Raw genomic sequence first — 15,740 nt, 5'->3', positions numbered from 1 at the left:
ATGCGATTAATCAGGGCAGTCTGGGGTCCCCTCTGTCACGATAAGGGCAATTCTGTACGTGGGCAAAGTGAATAAGAGCTATTGTGTAATGATGCATATGAGTGGCATAGCGTGGACATACAAGACAAGGGGCATCCACGGGGCACAGCAGGGCTGCCACGTGTGCATGCAGCATACAGAACATACCGTACGTTGCACATGCCCTTCCCTGGTGTAACTGCGAGCATTTAGATGTAAGATGTGCTAACGCTGGCTACGCTGTTTGAAATAGCGTTCAAGAAGCCTCTTGTTTTCAATCTCGAGTCTACTTTCCAAAAATACTAGGACTAGGGGGCATGCAATGAAGCTACAATATAGTAAATTTAAAACGAATCGGAGAAAATGTTTCTTCACTCAATGTGTAATTAAACTCTGGAATTCATTGCCAGGGCATGGGTGGGCAACCTTGGTCCTTGAAGACCGCAACCCAGTTGGGTTTTCAGGATTACCCCAATGAATATATATGAGATATACTTGCAGACAATGGAGGCGGCACATGCAAATAGATTTCATGCATATTCATTGAGGAAATCCTGAAACCCCAACTGGACTGTGGCCCTCAAGAACTGAGGATGCTCACCCCTGTTCTAGGCCCTGATGCTCAGATGTGCATCACTTCTCTTGTAGTGATAATGAGGAAGAGAATATGATGTTCATATCAATCCCAAACCAGGCAGTTCACTTTTTCAGACTCCTTAATTCTGATTTCTTGATATGTTTAACCTTTCCAGCAATTCCATGAAGCTGCATACCTAGCAGATGACCGCTACGACTTGCTGAATGCCATCAATGAGTTCCTGGATTGCAGTGTAGTCCTGCCACCCTCTGAGGTCCAAGGCGAGGAGCTGCTTCGCTCCGTTGCTCACTTCCAAAGGGAGATGCTGAAGAAAAGAGTGGAGCAGGACAAGAGGCAGCTGCTAGGGACTGAGGAACCGAAGTCACCGGAGGAAAAAGGTAAAGTCTGTCCGAACAAAAGGTGAAACTCTCCTCAGCAGCATTTTTGTAGCTTCCAGTAGAGAAGGCAAATATGCACCAGTCCCTCCACCGCTGGGATGCTAGAGGCGGTACCATTGCTAGCTGAAAACTTATAAAGATGAGCACTCGGGACTAGGCAGGATCTTAGAAAAAGACAACGAAATCTGTCAGTAAAGATAGTTGGGGCAGTAAGGGTACGCAGTTGGTCCTGTACATTTCAGTCTCAAAATGGCTGCCGCTGGAGGTTATGGAGGCCATTTTGAAAGTGGAACTGGAATAGGCAGGAAGACTGGGAATTGCTTCTGCTCCGATTGACCATTAGACTACCAACACCCCATAGGGAGAGGGGGAAGGAGGGGAGCTCCTTCTATTGAGGAAGGGAGGAAGCAGGGGCTGTTCCCGTTTGGGGGCCGGGCTGGACCAAGCCCTAGTGGTTTCGGAATCAGTTTTAACCAAAACTGAAATACCCAGTTTCAGTTGCCCTGTAATCGGCATATCATTTAGGTGCCCACAGTTTCACTAGTCATGTCTTGAGAGCCATGGAGTGAAGAAGTAGCCTGGTGGTTAGTGCAGTGGACAAGTCACTTAACCCTCCATTGCCCCAGGTACAAATAAGTACCTGTATATACTATGAAAACTGCTTTGAATGTAGTTGCAAAAAAAACCACAGAAAGGTGGTATATCAACCAGCTTATTTTCGAAGAAGATCGACGGTCATCTTCTGACACAAATCGGGAGATGGCCGGCCATCTCCTGAAGCTGGCCAAACCAGTGATTTTGGCCAGCTTCAACTGCCTTCGGTCGTGGGGCCAGCGAAACTTCAAGGGGGTGTGTCGGCACGGTAGCAAAGGCGGGATGGGGGCGTGACATGGGCATGCGTTGAGATGGCCGGCTTCGCCTGATAATGGAAAAAAGAAAGTCGGCCTTGACAAGCATTTCGCCAGCTTCACTTGGTCCCTTTTTTTTCAGGTCCAAGTCCCAATAAAGTGCCCAAACTGACTAGATGACCACCGGAGGGAATCGGGGATCACCTCCCCCGACTCCCCCAGTGGTCACCAACCCCCTTCCACCCTCAAAAAAACAACTTTAAAAACTTTTTTTGCCAGCCTCTATGCCAGCCTCAAATGTCATACTCAGGTCCATTGCAGCAGTATACAGGTCCCTGGAGCAGTTTTAGTGGGTGCAGTGTACTTCAGGCAGGCGGACCCAGGCCCATCCCCCCCCCCCCACCTGTTACACTTGTGGTGTAAAATGGGAACCCTTCAAAACCCACCCGAAACCCACTGTATCCACATGTAGGTGGCCCCCTTCACCCCCTAGGGCTATGGTAGTGGTGTATAGTTGTGGGGAGTGGGGTTTGGGGGGCTCAGCACCCAAGGTAAGGGAGCTATGCAACTGGGAGCTATTTTTATTTTTACTTGTTAGAAGTGCCCCCTAGGGTGCCCGGTTGGTGTCCTGGCATGTGAGGGGGACCAGTACACTATGAATCCTGGCCGCTCCCACAACCAAATGTCTTGGATTTGGCCGGGTTTGAGATGGCCGGCTTCGGTTTCCATTATGGGCAAAAACCGAGGCCGGCCATCTGAAACCCGGCAATCTCTGACATTTGGGCGACCCCAACCGTATTATCGAAAAAAAAGATGGCCAGCCATCTTTTTCGAAAATACAGTTGGCTCTGCGCACTTGCGTAGCAGGCCATGGAGATGGCCGGCGCCGTTCGAAAATGCCCCTCCCAAGTCTCATTCCCCATTCCCATTTCCCATGTCACTGGTGTAACTTTGGCCACCTAAATATGGCAAGTGCACACTATTCTATAAGTTATACATGTGACTTGAACCCCCCCCCCCCCCACGCTCTGCCAACATGTGCACCCCCTTGCATTTGCACATTACAGTAATCCAGCAGTGAGTTTACTAAAGCATGGACTACTGTAGCCGAATCTGCAACATCCAAGTACAAGCGTAGATATTCCACAATCAGAAAAAGGTTTTCTGTAATTTTAAGTACTGAATCCAGCCAAACAACTTAACACTCTGAATTTAGAGCTTGGCTAAAGAATTACTTGTCCTAACTGAAGCCCAAGACATTTCAGTTTTTCTACAACTTAATTTCAGTCTGTTAGTCACCAACTATGATTCAACAGCTGCCAGACAACAATTTAAAGGTGTCACAATTGGTTGAAATCATCTGTGTACATAGAGCCATCTATGCCCATCGCACAAATGAGATCTGCCAATGGTTGAAGATATGAATTAAATAAAATTGGTGAAAACAGCAAACCTTTGGAGGGGGGAGATGCGATAGAGACATTAAAATACTTATGTGGCATAAATACACAGGAGGTGAGTCTGTTTCAATTGCAAGTAAGCACTGGAACAAGGGGGCACAGGATGAAAGTGAAAGGGGATAGACTTGGAAGTAGCCTGAGGAAATACGTTTTCATGGAAAGGGTGGTGAATTCATGGAACAGCCTCCCGATGGAAGTGGTAGAGACGAAAACTGTCTCTGAATTCAAAAGAGCTTGGGACAAGTACATAGGATCTCTAAGGGAGTGATAAGGACAGTAGATGGCATGGGTGGTCAGACTGAATAGGCCATGTGATCTTTATCTGCCTACATAAGACGAGCCCCAACAAACCCTCTTGAGTGCGACTCCTCAGAAAGAACGGAACCAAGACAATTCCCTGCCTGTGACACCATGGAACCACAATCTAGCCAATGAAAGTTCATGTTCCATGATATCAAAGGTGTCCATCAAATCCAGAGACATTACATCACAATCATCCTCCCTATCCAACCCTTGAAGGAAAAAAATCATCATGTACAAAAGGACAAATTCCGAACTGTGACCACCCTGGATTATCCTCTGCCAAAACTTGTCTCTCCCCAATACAATTGGTCAATTGACAGCACAGTGCCTTCTGCACCAATTTACCTAATAAAGCTAAACATGAAATAGGTCTGAGGGGAGATAAAGGAATCCTGTGCAGAAGGAATGGATCCTCAGAAGCTTAGTTGAAATTGGGTGGCGGAGCAGTTGGGGGGAAGAGGGGGTGGTGGTTGGGAGGAGAGGATAGGGAAGGGCAGACTTATACGGTCTATACCAGAGCCGGTGATGGGAGGCGGGACTGGTGGTTGGGAGGCGGGAAATACTGCTGGGCAGACTTATATGGTCTGTGCCCTGAAAAGGACAGGTACAAATTCAAAGGTAAGGTATACACATATGAGTTTGTCTTGGGCAGACTGGATGGACCGTGCAGGTCTTTTTCTGCCATCATCTACTATGTTACTATGATAGAGGTCTATAAAATAATGAGTGGAGTTGAACGGGTAGATGTGAAGCGCCGGGTGCACGCCGCTGGGGGGGTGTCGTCTCCGTTGGTTCCTTGCTCCCTCTGCCCCTGTTCCGGGGCAGAAAGAGCAAGGAACCAATGGAGCCGACGCAGCTCCCAACGACGTGGACTCGGGGGCGGATCGGCCCTCCCGCCTGCCCCTCACTTCTAAACTAAGTAAGAATGCGCTCCGGGGGAGGGTGCGCGCCAGAGGGGGGGCCCCGTGCTGCACCCGGCGGGGGTGCGCAGCGGCGACCCGCCCAGGGTGTCAGCCGCCCTCGCTACGGCACTGGTCTCTAGTTTTCCAGTTAGGGCCGAGACTTGAGTATCGCAAATCTGTATTGATTTAAAGATATCTACGCTGTTTCTTTGCCTTAATGCCATGCATTTGGTAATATATTTTACCCCTAATTTTCAAGTGAGTTTCAACTTGTTAGGTATTATTAGGAAAGAAATGGAAAACAAAAATGAGGATGTTATAATGCCTTTGTATCACTCCATGGTGCGACCGCACCTCGAATATTGTGTTCAATTCTGGTTGCCGTATCTCAAAAAAGATATAATGAAATTAGAAAAGGTGCAGAGAAGGGCAACGAAAATGATAAAAGGGGATGGGACGACTTCCCTATGAGGAAAGGCTAAGGTTGCTAGGGCTCTTCAGCTTGGAGAAAAGGCGGCTGAGGGGAGATATGATAGAGGCCTATAAAATAATGAGTGGAGTTGAACAGGTAGATGTGAAGCGTCTGTTTATGCTTTCCAAAAATACTAGGATTAGGGGGCATGCGATGAAGCTACAATGTAGTAAATTTAAAACGAATCGGAGAATGTTTCTTCACTCAACGTGTAATTAAACTCTGGAATTCGTTGCCAGAGAATGTGGTAAAGGCGGTTAGCTTAGCGGAGTTTAAAAAAGGTTTGGACGACTTCTTAAAGGAAAAGTCCATAGACCATTATTAAATGGACTTGGGGAAAATCCACTACTTCTGGGATAAGCAGTATAAAATGTTTTGTACTTTTTGGGGGATCTTGCCAGGTACCTGTGACCTGGATTGGCCACTGTTGGAAACAGGATACTGGGCTTGATGGACCTTTGGTCTTTCCCAGTAAGGCAATACTTATGTACTTATGTAGGTCAATAGCTATGCACAACATTGACATCCATATTCCCTTAAATCAGTTGAAGCGCTGTTTTTTTCACAGAGTTTGAGATCTTCCCTTCCTTTAAGGAACTTTTTCGCTAGGAACATTGATGATCCCTGGAGAAGAGTCCCTACTTGCTTAAGAACTATAAGCTGTCTTCGGACAAAGGATAAAAGACAATACTATTGCATCTGAACACCCAAGAACTAAAGTAGATAATTAATCAGAAACAATGGCAATGACAATGTTATTACACTAGGGTGTTGAGGATAAGTACAAAAGTATTGGCATACTGGGAAAAACCAAAGGTCCATCAAGTCCAGCATCCTGTTTCCAACAGTGGCCAATCCAGGTCACAAATACCTGGCAAGATCCCAAAAATGTACAAAACATTTTATACTGTGTATTATTATTATTATTTATTGCATTTGTATCCCACATTTTCCCACCTCTTTGCAGGCTCAATGTGGCTTACAATACATCATGAATAGTGGAAATATATGAGAGAGTCAACGTTTAGTATTACAGAAGAATTTTGGGTAACATGATAACGATAAGCATGATAGTAGAGTAACAGCAAACATTATAAGACAGTTCTGGATATGTGTGTAGGAGTTCACATTTGTTGATCTTTGGGTCTTCAGTAGTTTGCGGAAGTCAATTAGTTCGTATATCGTTTTTAAGTTGTGCGGCAGCGCGTTCCAGAATTGTGTGCTCAAGTAGGAAAAGGTTGATGCATGTGTTAGTTTATCCCAGAAATAGTGGATTTTCCCAAGTCCATTTATTTTATTTTTGTTACATTTGTACCCCGCGCTGTCCCACTCATGGCAGGCTCAATGCGGCTTACATGGAGCAATGGTGGGTTAAGTGACTTGCCCAGAGTCACAAGGAGCTGCCTGTGCCTGAAGTGGGAATCCAACTCAGTTCCTCAGTTCCCCAGGACCAAAGTCTGCCACCCTAACCACTAGGCCACTCCTCCACTCATTTAATAATGGACTTGGGAAAATCCACTGTTTCTATGGACTTTTCCTTTAGGAAGCCGTCCAAACCTTTTTTCAACTCTGCTAAGCTAACTGCCTTTACCACATTCTCTGGCAACAAATTCCAGAGTTTAATTACACGTTGAGTGAAAAAACATTTTCTCTGATTCGTTTTAAATGTACTACTTTGTAGCTTCATCGCATGCCCCCTAGTCCTAGTGTTTTTGGATAGCTTGAACAGACACTTCACATCTACCCGTTCAACTCCACTCATTATTTTATAGACCTCTATCATATCCCCCCTCAGCCGCCTTTTCTTCAAGCTGAAGAGCCCTAGCCGCTTGAGCCTTTCCTCATAGGGAAGTTGTCCCATCCCCTTTATCATTTTCGTCGCCCTTCTCTGCACCTTTTCTAATTCCACTATATCTTTTTTGAGATGCGGTGACCAGAATTGAACACAATATTCGAGGTGCAGTCGCACCATGGAGCAATACAAAGGCATTATAACATCCTCATTTTTGTTATCCATCCCTTTCCTAATAATATCTAACATTCTGTTTGCTTTCTTAGCCGCAGCAGCACACTGAGCAGAAGGTTTCAACGTATCATTAACGACGACACCTAGATCCCTTTCTTGGTCCGTGACGCCTAACATGGAACCTTGCATGACGTAGCTATAATTCGGGTTCCTCTTTCCCACATGCTCCCAAAGTGACCACCTTCCCACTGTTCTCATTACTGGTCTCTCTCATGCAAATCCTCTATCCATGGAACAGTTTGAATAGGACAAGACAATACAGAAGAGATCTCGGATATTACTTCTTGATGACGACACATTCAGCCGGGACAGGAGAGTGGTGTTGGTGCCATCAGTGGGAAAGAACTAATAAGGTCTATCTTTGGACAAATTAGTGGTTCCATTTCAGATTAAACGTGTTTGATAAGTATCCCTAAGTCCTCATATGTTTATAAAATCCTTTGGTGACTTCTCTAGTACAAGCAAATTGTCGAAAACATTTCCATGGGTTACATAGTGGTTTACGCATGGAAATGTGCTTTTATAAAATTATCTACATAATCAGGTTGAGAGCGATCCTGAGGAAAGGCTTTTGAAATTCAAAATTTGTTTTATTTTTAATTGGGATTAATAATATATAACCAACGGCCTAACAAAGCTCAAAGCTTTTTTATTATAAAACTTCCCATACATTCATAGTTCTATAATGAACCCCACCCACGTTCCATCCTCCCTCCCCCTCCGCGGAGAGGCTACCTGCCAGTCATTCATCTGCTTACAGGACGCTGGGAGGGGCTTTTGAAAATATGGGCGTGTGTGTAAATTAGCCCTGAAAATTTCTAGACGTGAAAGAGCAGATGTGAATTTTAAGCATATTTTCCCCTGAGGTAATTTTCAAAGTAGAAGTATGCATGTATTTTCCCTTTTGAAAACCCAGGTGGGTCCACATAGTTATAAAATTACCCCGTAAGAACAGAATTATTCTCAGAACCCAAATATACAAAACACGGCGAGACTACATTGTACTCTAGCTTTGAGGGGTAATAAATACTGATAGGGCAGAATACAAACCTATGTTTATTCCAGACTCTATACATAAAAACAGTAAATTGGGGAAAGAACTCAATCAACCAGACACATACGAAATTGAAATCAGAATACTTTACTACTACTACTACTTAACATTTCTAAAGCGCTACTAGGGTTACGCAGCGCTGTACAGTTTAACAAAGAAGGACAGTCCCTGCTCGAAGGAGCTTACAATCTAAAGGACAAAATGTCAAGTTGGGGCACTCAAGATTTCCTGAATAGAGGTGTAGTGGTTAGGTGCCAAAGGCGACATTGAAGAGGTGGGCTTTGAGCAAGGATTTGAAGATGGGTAGGGAGGGGGCTTGGCGTATGGGCTCAGGGAGTTTATTCCAAGCATAGAATGAGGCGAGGCAGAAAGGGCGGAGCCTGGAGTTGGCGGTGGTGGAGAAGGGTACTGAGAGGAGAGATTTGTCCTGTGAGTGAAGGTTACGGGTAGGAGCATAAGGGGAGATGAGGGTAGAGAGGTAATGAGGGGCTGCAGATCGAGTGCATTTGTAGGTTAGTAGGAGAAGCTTGAACTGTATGCGGTGCCTGATCGGAAGCCAGTGAAGTGACCTGAGAAGAGGGGTGATATGAGTATATCGGTTAAGGCGGAAGATAAGACGTGCAGCAGAGTTCTGAACAGATTGAAGGGGAGATAGGTGGCTAAGTTTTCTCTGTGCACTCTGCCGTGGGGCTCCTGAATAAAATCATTCTAGTGGCCTTTTAAAAGCAACTGGGAAGCAAAGCTCAGACCTAATGACAAGGAGGAGATTGTTCCAGAGACTAGGGGCCAAGAAAAAGAAAGCAGAAGTGTGAGTGGACTCATTAGGGGTGAGAAGCCAGAAAAATGCAAGAGTAGATGGTATTACAATAATTCGAATGGGAGATGATGATAACGTGTATCTGTGAATGCAGAAAAAGAGGGACAGCAGCTGGCCTTACGGAGTTTAAAGGGGGTTTGGACAGGTTCCTGAAGGAAAAGTCCATTGAACATTATTAAATACTAGTAAAAAAAGGCTCGTTTCTGTTTGAAAGGAAACGGGCGCTAGCAAGGTTTTCCTCTGAGTGTGTATGTTTGAGAGAGTGACTGTGTGAGAGCAGGGTTGCCAGGTGGAAAAATTTTTTCCCACCCAAACGAGCCCAAATCCAGCCCAAAACCCGCCCAAACTCAAACCCCGCCCCTGACACCCCCACCCCGCGTCATCAACCCCGCCCCTGCCATCATCAACCCCGCCCCCTCCGTCATCGGCCCCGCCCAAAACGTCACTAACCCCGCCCCCGCGGCCGAAAAAAACGCTTAAAAAACCGCCCAAAAGACACAAAAGAAGCCCAAAAAACCGCAACCCGCCGCAGGCAAAAATTTCCCGCGGCGGGTCGCAGAAAACCGCCCAATTGGGCGGTAAAACCGCCCACCTGGCAACACTGTGTGAGAGAGGCTTCTGTTCCTGCATTCCCAGTGTTGTGCTGATTCGCTGCTCCCTGTATCGTGGCTCCGCCCCTCTCCCTTCTACTGGCCAATCTGGTGTGGGTTGTGTGACGTCACTATTATCTACTACATGAGGGACACCACCTCCAGCGGAAACAATGGTTCCAGGCAGCCTCAGAATGTTGGAGGAGAGAATTATTATATAGGATATATATTTTTTTTGGGGGGGGGGGAGAGGGGTTTGCCCACGCACTCATCATTGGCTAAAAAACCTCCTATCTTTATTGTAATGTCTCTCTTATACAGCTCTATGTCATAAATATGAAAAGAGACTTAACTTTCCAGCCGCCCAGTCGTCTGCTGAATTTCTAACAGCTAACTACGGCCCGACTTTGGCCAAGGTTTCAACTACTGCGTCAGGGTCCGCAGTCGCCAGCTGGTTCCTGTAAAACAGTGGATCAATTACAACACACAATCTCACATACATAATTGCATTTCTTATCCCCTTTGACAGTCTATTACTTTCTTTTGTTGGATCCGTGTTTTTACATCCGACAAGACACATAAAATGGCGTGAGTTTATAAAGGCTCTGTCATCACACACCATTGTCCACGCTCCGCCTCTTATTTGACAGACATGTTTAAGAGCCAATCGGAAATCCCCAAGTATATTTAGAAAAACTGGTTCCATTCAATCCTGATGTTCAACCCATGTGGCTGGGTTGTTTTAAGGTGATAAATCCATTACAATAAAGATAGGAGGTTTTTTAGCCAGTGATGAGTGCGTGGGCCTCCCTAAAGTTGATGCCACACTGATATTGATAGATATCCTCTATTTTGATTGGTTGTTTGAACGGAAGTGATTTTCTACTAGCTTCAATGTGATATTTAGAGCAATTCAATACTGCCAATGAAGACTTTTATGTATTCTGTGACCAGCACTGCTGAAGAAGAAGGTGGTGGAAGATGAAGACGACCCTCTGAGACGCACTGGAAAGCCCTTTGGGGGTCTCATCCGGGATATACAGAGAAGATACCCAAAGTATCTCAGTGACTTTAAGGATTCACTCAATGCTCAGTGCATGGCTGCCGTCATCTTCATCTACTTTGCTGCACTGTCTCCAGCCATCACCTTTGGTGGTCTCTTAGGTAAGACCCATTTCTGCCTGGCCTCTAAGATAGTAATGTGTAAGCGAGAGATGACAGAGATGGTCATGGAGAAAAGGCTTAAATGAAACGGATGGGTTCTTGTGCAACGTGAGATGGGTGTGACTGAAACAGGTGGATGACTTGAATAGATAGATCTGGAAGAGTAAGCAGATGATTATGGGTGATATGGTGTGAGTGAGACTGGGTGGAGGAATCATAGACATTGAGTAGAGCAGTAGATATTCTGTTCTCAATCTGATAGTTCCCATGCCTTGGTTACCCCAGTGAAGCCAAAATATTTGCCCATGCTATAAACTCTACTCGCTCCTCCTAGGATAGAGTGCGCTGACTTCTCTCTATAGAAGTAAAGACTTGCATAAACATTAGAGAGACAGACCCATAGAACTCAATTACTCCTATCTGGGCCCTTCTTACCATAGCTTGGTAAAAGGACTCCTAAAGCTTAATAAGAAAAACAGCCTATATCTACATAATTAAATCTGTATAGGGTTACAAACCCTGTGGCTGGGATTCAACTGCAGAAAACACAAGGACCTCGAACTATTGTGTTTGATTTTCGAGGTCCTCTGACAAAATGGGCCAGAGTACTTCAACAGTAAGTTAGCCCTTTATACACCTTTAAGACCGCTAAGGTCCTCTCAAGGATCATCACTATCTATTCCTTCATCAAAAGAAATTGTACGATGTGATACCCACCAACAAGCTTCACGCTCTGGAATTTACTCCCAGAGGGGCAACGTATAACTGAAGACTACCTCCACTTCAGGAAGCAGGTAAAAGCCTGGCTCTTCTCCCAAGCCTTTAATACATAAGGTGATTGACTATTCACTCATTCTGCATCTGGACTAGCTTGCTACACACACTGTAACACTGTTCCTTATCTATTGCTTAACTATACAAAGAACTTGCCTTGAGTTTAGTCAACCATCAAATTATGCCAGCTGACTCTGTTCCATGCATCTTGTTCCCATGATATATCTGCTCTCGGTCCCTCAGCTATATGGTAAGCTGTATTGTAGAAATCTTTAGCATCATATCTGTGTTAGTTGAATGTTCTAATGCGTGCTTATTAGGTGTATCATTAGTATTATCTGGTATTTGAATTCCAATGCTCGTAAATGTGTACACTTTTTATACTGTTTCATGGTAGTTCTATTATTAGGTTTCAATTTACTGTTTTCAAGTTTACTTCATTTATTGTATTACGTTTATTCTTGTTCATTTTACTACTGTTATGCTGTTAACAAAATTGTAAGTTTTATGTTAAACTATACCTGCTCTACACCACCTTGGGTGAATCTCTTCAAAAAGGTGATTAATAAATTCCAATAAATAAATAAAAATGTCTGTTTGCATGGGTATGCCACAATATCTTTCTGAAAAATTGGCTCCTCAACGTTCAAGAGCCTTACGATCTTCACAGTGATTGAGACCATTGTATTACTCAAAAACATAGTCAGTTGCGAGGGTTCAAAAAACACATAAGTTTGTGATGTTTCGCCACACATTTACATGGAAATTTCAAAATATGAAGCCTCCCAAGGCTAATACCGTGGGTCTCGTCAGCAGAAATTGTCTACATTGCTTTTGTGTGGCCTTAAAAGGCATTTTCTGATGTTTCTATTTTCAAAGTACAAAAGGTAACAGAACGATATCTACAGTATAACTTTAAAATCCAATCCCTAGAAAGGGGGGTGCGGAGGGAGGGAGAGGGAGGGATTGTTGAGGGGAGATTTAAGATGCATACTGTGATGGTACTAGACACTTGATAGATGTTGGTTGTATAGTTATGTGAGGATGTTGGAGCTTGTGCATGTATTTTCTTTTGACTTATATAAATCAATAAAAAAGATTTAAACATAAAATCCAATCCCTAGAAACATCCAAAGAAAAAGACACTAGAAGAGTGGAAGGTATAGCAGCCCCTTCTTTGGAAGATTCTAGAAAAGCAGTCAAATCCAGACTGTCTTATGAAATTGAGGATATGATTTTTAATTTAATAATCTGATATACTGCCGTGTTACAATAATGAATAAAAAGCATAATACAGTCAACAGATAAAACAACTGAAATTAAATCCCACCCATCAATATTCATAATAAAACCTCAGAAAAGATGCAATTAAAATTCACCAAAGGTATTTTGAAACATCCAAGTTTTCAAGGCTTTTCAAAAACTGAAATAGCTACTTTAAACTGCTAACAACATCAGACAAAAGAATTCCATAAGGATGGGCCACATAACTAAAGGGTCGGTTCCTAGTCAATGATAATTTGACTGTCTCTAAGGATAATGAAGATCATAAGGTTCCACTTTAGGAGTTACGGACCAAGAAAGGGATCTGGGAGTCATCGTGGATAGGACGTTGAAATCTTCAGCTCAATGTGCTGCGGCGGCTAAGAAGGCGAACAGAATGTTATTAGAAAAGGGATGGAAAACAAGCATGAGGATGTTATAATGCCATTATATCGCTCCATGGTGCGACCACACCTGGGGTATTGTGTTCAGTTCTGGTCGCCTCATCTCAAAAAAGATATAAAGGAATTGGAGAAGGTGCAGAGAAGGGCCACGAAAATGATAAAAGGGATGGGACGACTACCTTATGAGGAGAGGTTACGACGGTTAGGACTCTTTAGCTTGGAGAAAAGGCGGCTGAGGGGTGATATGATAGAGGTCTAAAAAATAATGAGTGGGGTAGAGCGGACAGATGTGAAGCGTTTGTTTACACCTTCTAAGAATAATAGAACCAGGGGACACAAGATTAAATTAGAATGTGGTAGGTTTAAAACAAATCGGAGAAAGTTTTTCTTTACTCAGCACGTAGTTAGACTCTGGAACTCATTGCCGGAGAAGATAGTGACGGCAGCTGGCCTTGCTGAGTTTAAAGGGGGTCTGGACAGATTCCTGAAGGAAAAGTCCATTGATCGTTATTAAATTTGGGGATTTTGCCAGGTTCTTGGGGCCTGGATTGGCCGCTGTCGGAGACGGAGTGCTGGACTTGATGAACCTTTGGTCTTTTCCTAGCGTGGCAGTGCTTATGTACTTATGTACTTAAACGTTCTTGAGCAGCCAACTTTTCAGAAAGATATTATGGTACACCCACGCAAAATGCCTTAAACAGGCATTAAAGTTTAAAAGATATCCTAGCAGAGGCCAGAAGCCAGTGTAGCTTTTTCATTGTAGGAGTAATGCGATCAAACTTCTTCAATCGTGCAGCCATATTCTGAAGTAACTGTTGTCTCTTGACGAATTTCAGTAGTCGAGTCTACTAGTTACAAGTGCAAGAAGAAGCGATTCCACTCCAAAGTTTTCACCTCTAGTATTAAAAAATGAATGTCTCGATGTAACTCTCTTGTCATAGAAAAGCTGGTCCTAGGGATCTATATATATTAAAATAAACCGTAGAAACTGCAAGCAATAAAGCAGTTTTTTACCTGACAAAAATAAGTTTCAACCTATGAATCGGCCGTAACTGGAAATAGCATGAGCTTTCAATGCTACTAATATGTCTGTCAAACTTCAAAGCATTATTACAATGAAATTCCAGAGTAATAATTTCATCTTTGAGAGGAATCAATTTACCCTTCATCATTGGCTGAATAACAAGTGGTTTGGATTTCTGAGATAACCCCAAAGCAACGGATTTATCAACATTTAGAATTAACTTATGGTCTATCATCCAGTTTTCCCGTAGAGTATCTCAACATGCTAGAAAAGTACATTGGCTTCCTTTCAAGGCATGCATTGTTTTTAAATCTGTTTGTATGATTTTTCGTGTTTTTAAATGGAGTTGTTTGTTTAATCTTTTTCTTTTTTCATCTCGATTATTGAATAATTTTTTATTAAAGCTTCATGCATTTAATGGTGTTTGATTAAAACATCACTTTGAGACTATGTTCTTTTTTTTAGCTCTTATAATTTGGAATGCGCTTGCTCTATGTATTTGATCCGAGGTTAATTATGTGCAATTGCGTAAATAAATTTTAGATTGTTTTTACTTAACTCCTGTAGCTCGTCATACTGTTCTGAGTCTTCTGTTAACTGCCTTGAAACTCATGCGGGGACTAGTGCAGTCTACAAATCTCAGATTAGATTTGATTAGATTTTGCAACAGTATCAACCCCTTCCAAAGCAATGTTCTTATAATAAATACATAAAATAAGGTGGTAGGTACCTATTTTTAATATTATTTTCCATTGTCTCAATCTTGCAAAGCAAGTAGAGAGTATCTTTAATGGCAGAGATACTTCAGTTTTGCAAGGAAGAAATTCTGTTTTACATACTATTCATTTGAGAAGAAACATTATCAATTTTAGTGTCAGTCTGTTGAAATTTTGAGATACACTTGATACTAAAAACACACAATTGAGGCACAAGGAGTTCTCAATAGTGATTCTGTCTATGTGACCACTGTCCAAATATCTTTAAGAATGATATCTTTTTGAGAAATTGGAGTTCTAGGTACCAAATTAGATGGGGAAAATAACTTCCTTAGGAAAACAACACATCAGCAGTTGAAGAACTTGGGCCTTCTTGGACTTGATCGTCAGCTGCTTGCAGGGGATTCAATACCAAAGGCTGTGGTGGAGGAGTTCTTTCTAGAAGGCTAAAATAAGCTCCCTCAAGTGGTGAAACATTAGTTGGCATTCTGGGTTTCACTCCTGGTACAATGTTGTTTGTCCATAGGGCAAAAGTATTTTCTTAGGCTGCAAGACCCATATCCTGAAGAAACTTCAGACTGCCCAAAATACAGCAGCAAGACTCATTTTTGGCAAATCACAATTTGAATGCATCACTCCTCTTCGTGAAAAACTTCACTGGCTCCCTATCAGAGAACGAATCAGCTTCAAGGTCCACACATTAATCCACAGGATTATCCACGGTGAATCTCCAAGTTATATGCTCAGTCTGATTGACCTTCCCACCAGAAACAGGTCTGAAACTTCACGAACTTTCCTCAACCTACATTACCCCAATTGCATAGGACTCAAGTACAAAACCTATTATGGATCCAACTTCTCCTTCTTAGGCAGCCAGCTCTGGAATGCCCTTCCCAGATCCATCTGATCAATCAGCGGCTATCTACCCTT

General features: G+C 43.2%; 1 protein-coding gene across 6 annotated transcripts in view; it reads left to right on the top strand.

Annotated features, from left to right (window-relative positions):
- The window catches only part of SLC4A2 (solute carrier family 4 member 2), a 199,077-nt gene that overhangs the window by 148,545 nt on the left and 34,792 nt on the right, over positions 1-15,740 (top strand). For all 6 annotated transcript variants that reach the window (XM_030191911.1, XM_030191921.1, XM_030191916.1 and 3 more), the window contains 2 exons: positions 771-993; positions 10,420-10,629. In XM_030191911.1, the coding sequence (XP_030047771.1) occupies positions 771-993; positions 10,420-10,629 (433 nt within the window). The remainder of the gene's footprint in view (positions 1-770; positions 994-10,419; positions 10,630-15,740) is intronic.

The sequence above is a fragment of the Microcaecilia unicolor genome, chromosome 1 (assembly GCF_901765095.1).
Source record: "Microcaecilia unicolor chromosome 1, aMicUni1.1, whole genome shotgun sequence".
NCBI lineage: Eukaryota > Metazoa > Chordata > Amphibia > Gymnophiona > Siphonopidae > Microcaecilia > Microcaecilia unicolor.
This window is presented reverse-complemented; position numbering and strand designations above follow the sequence as displayed.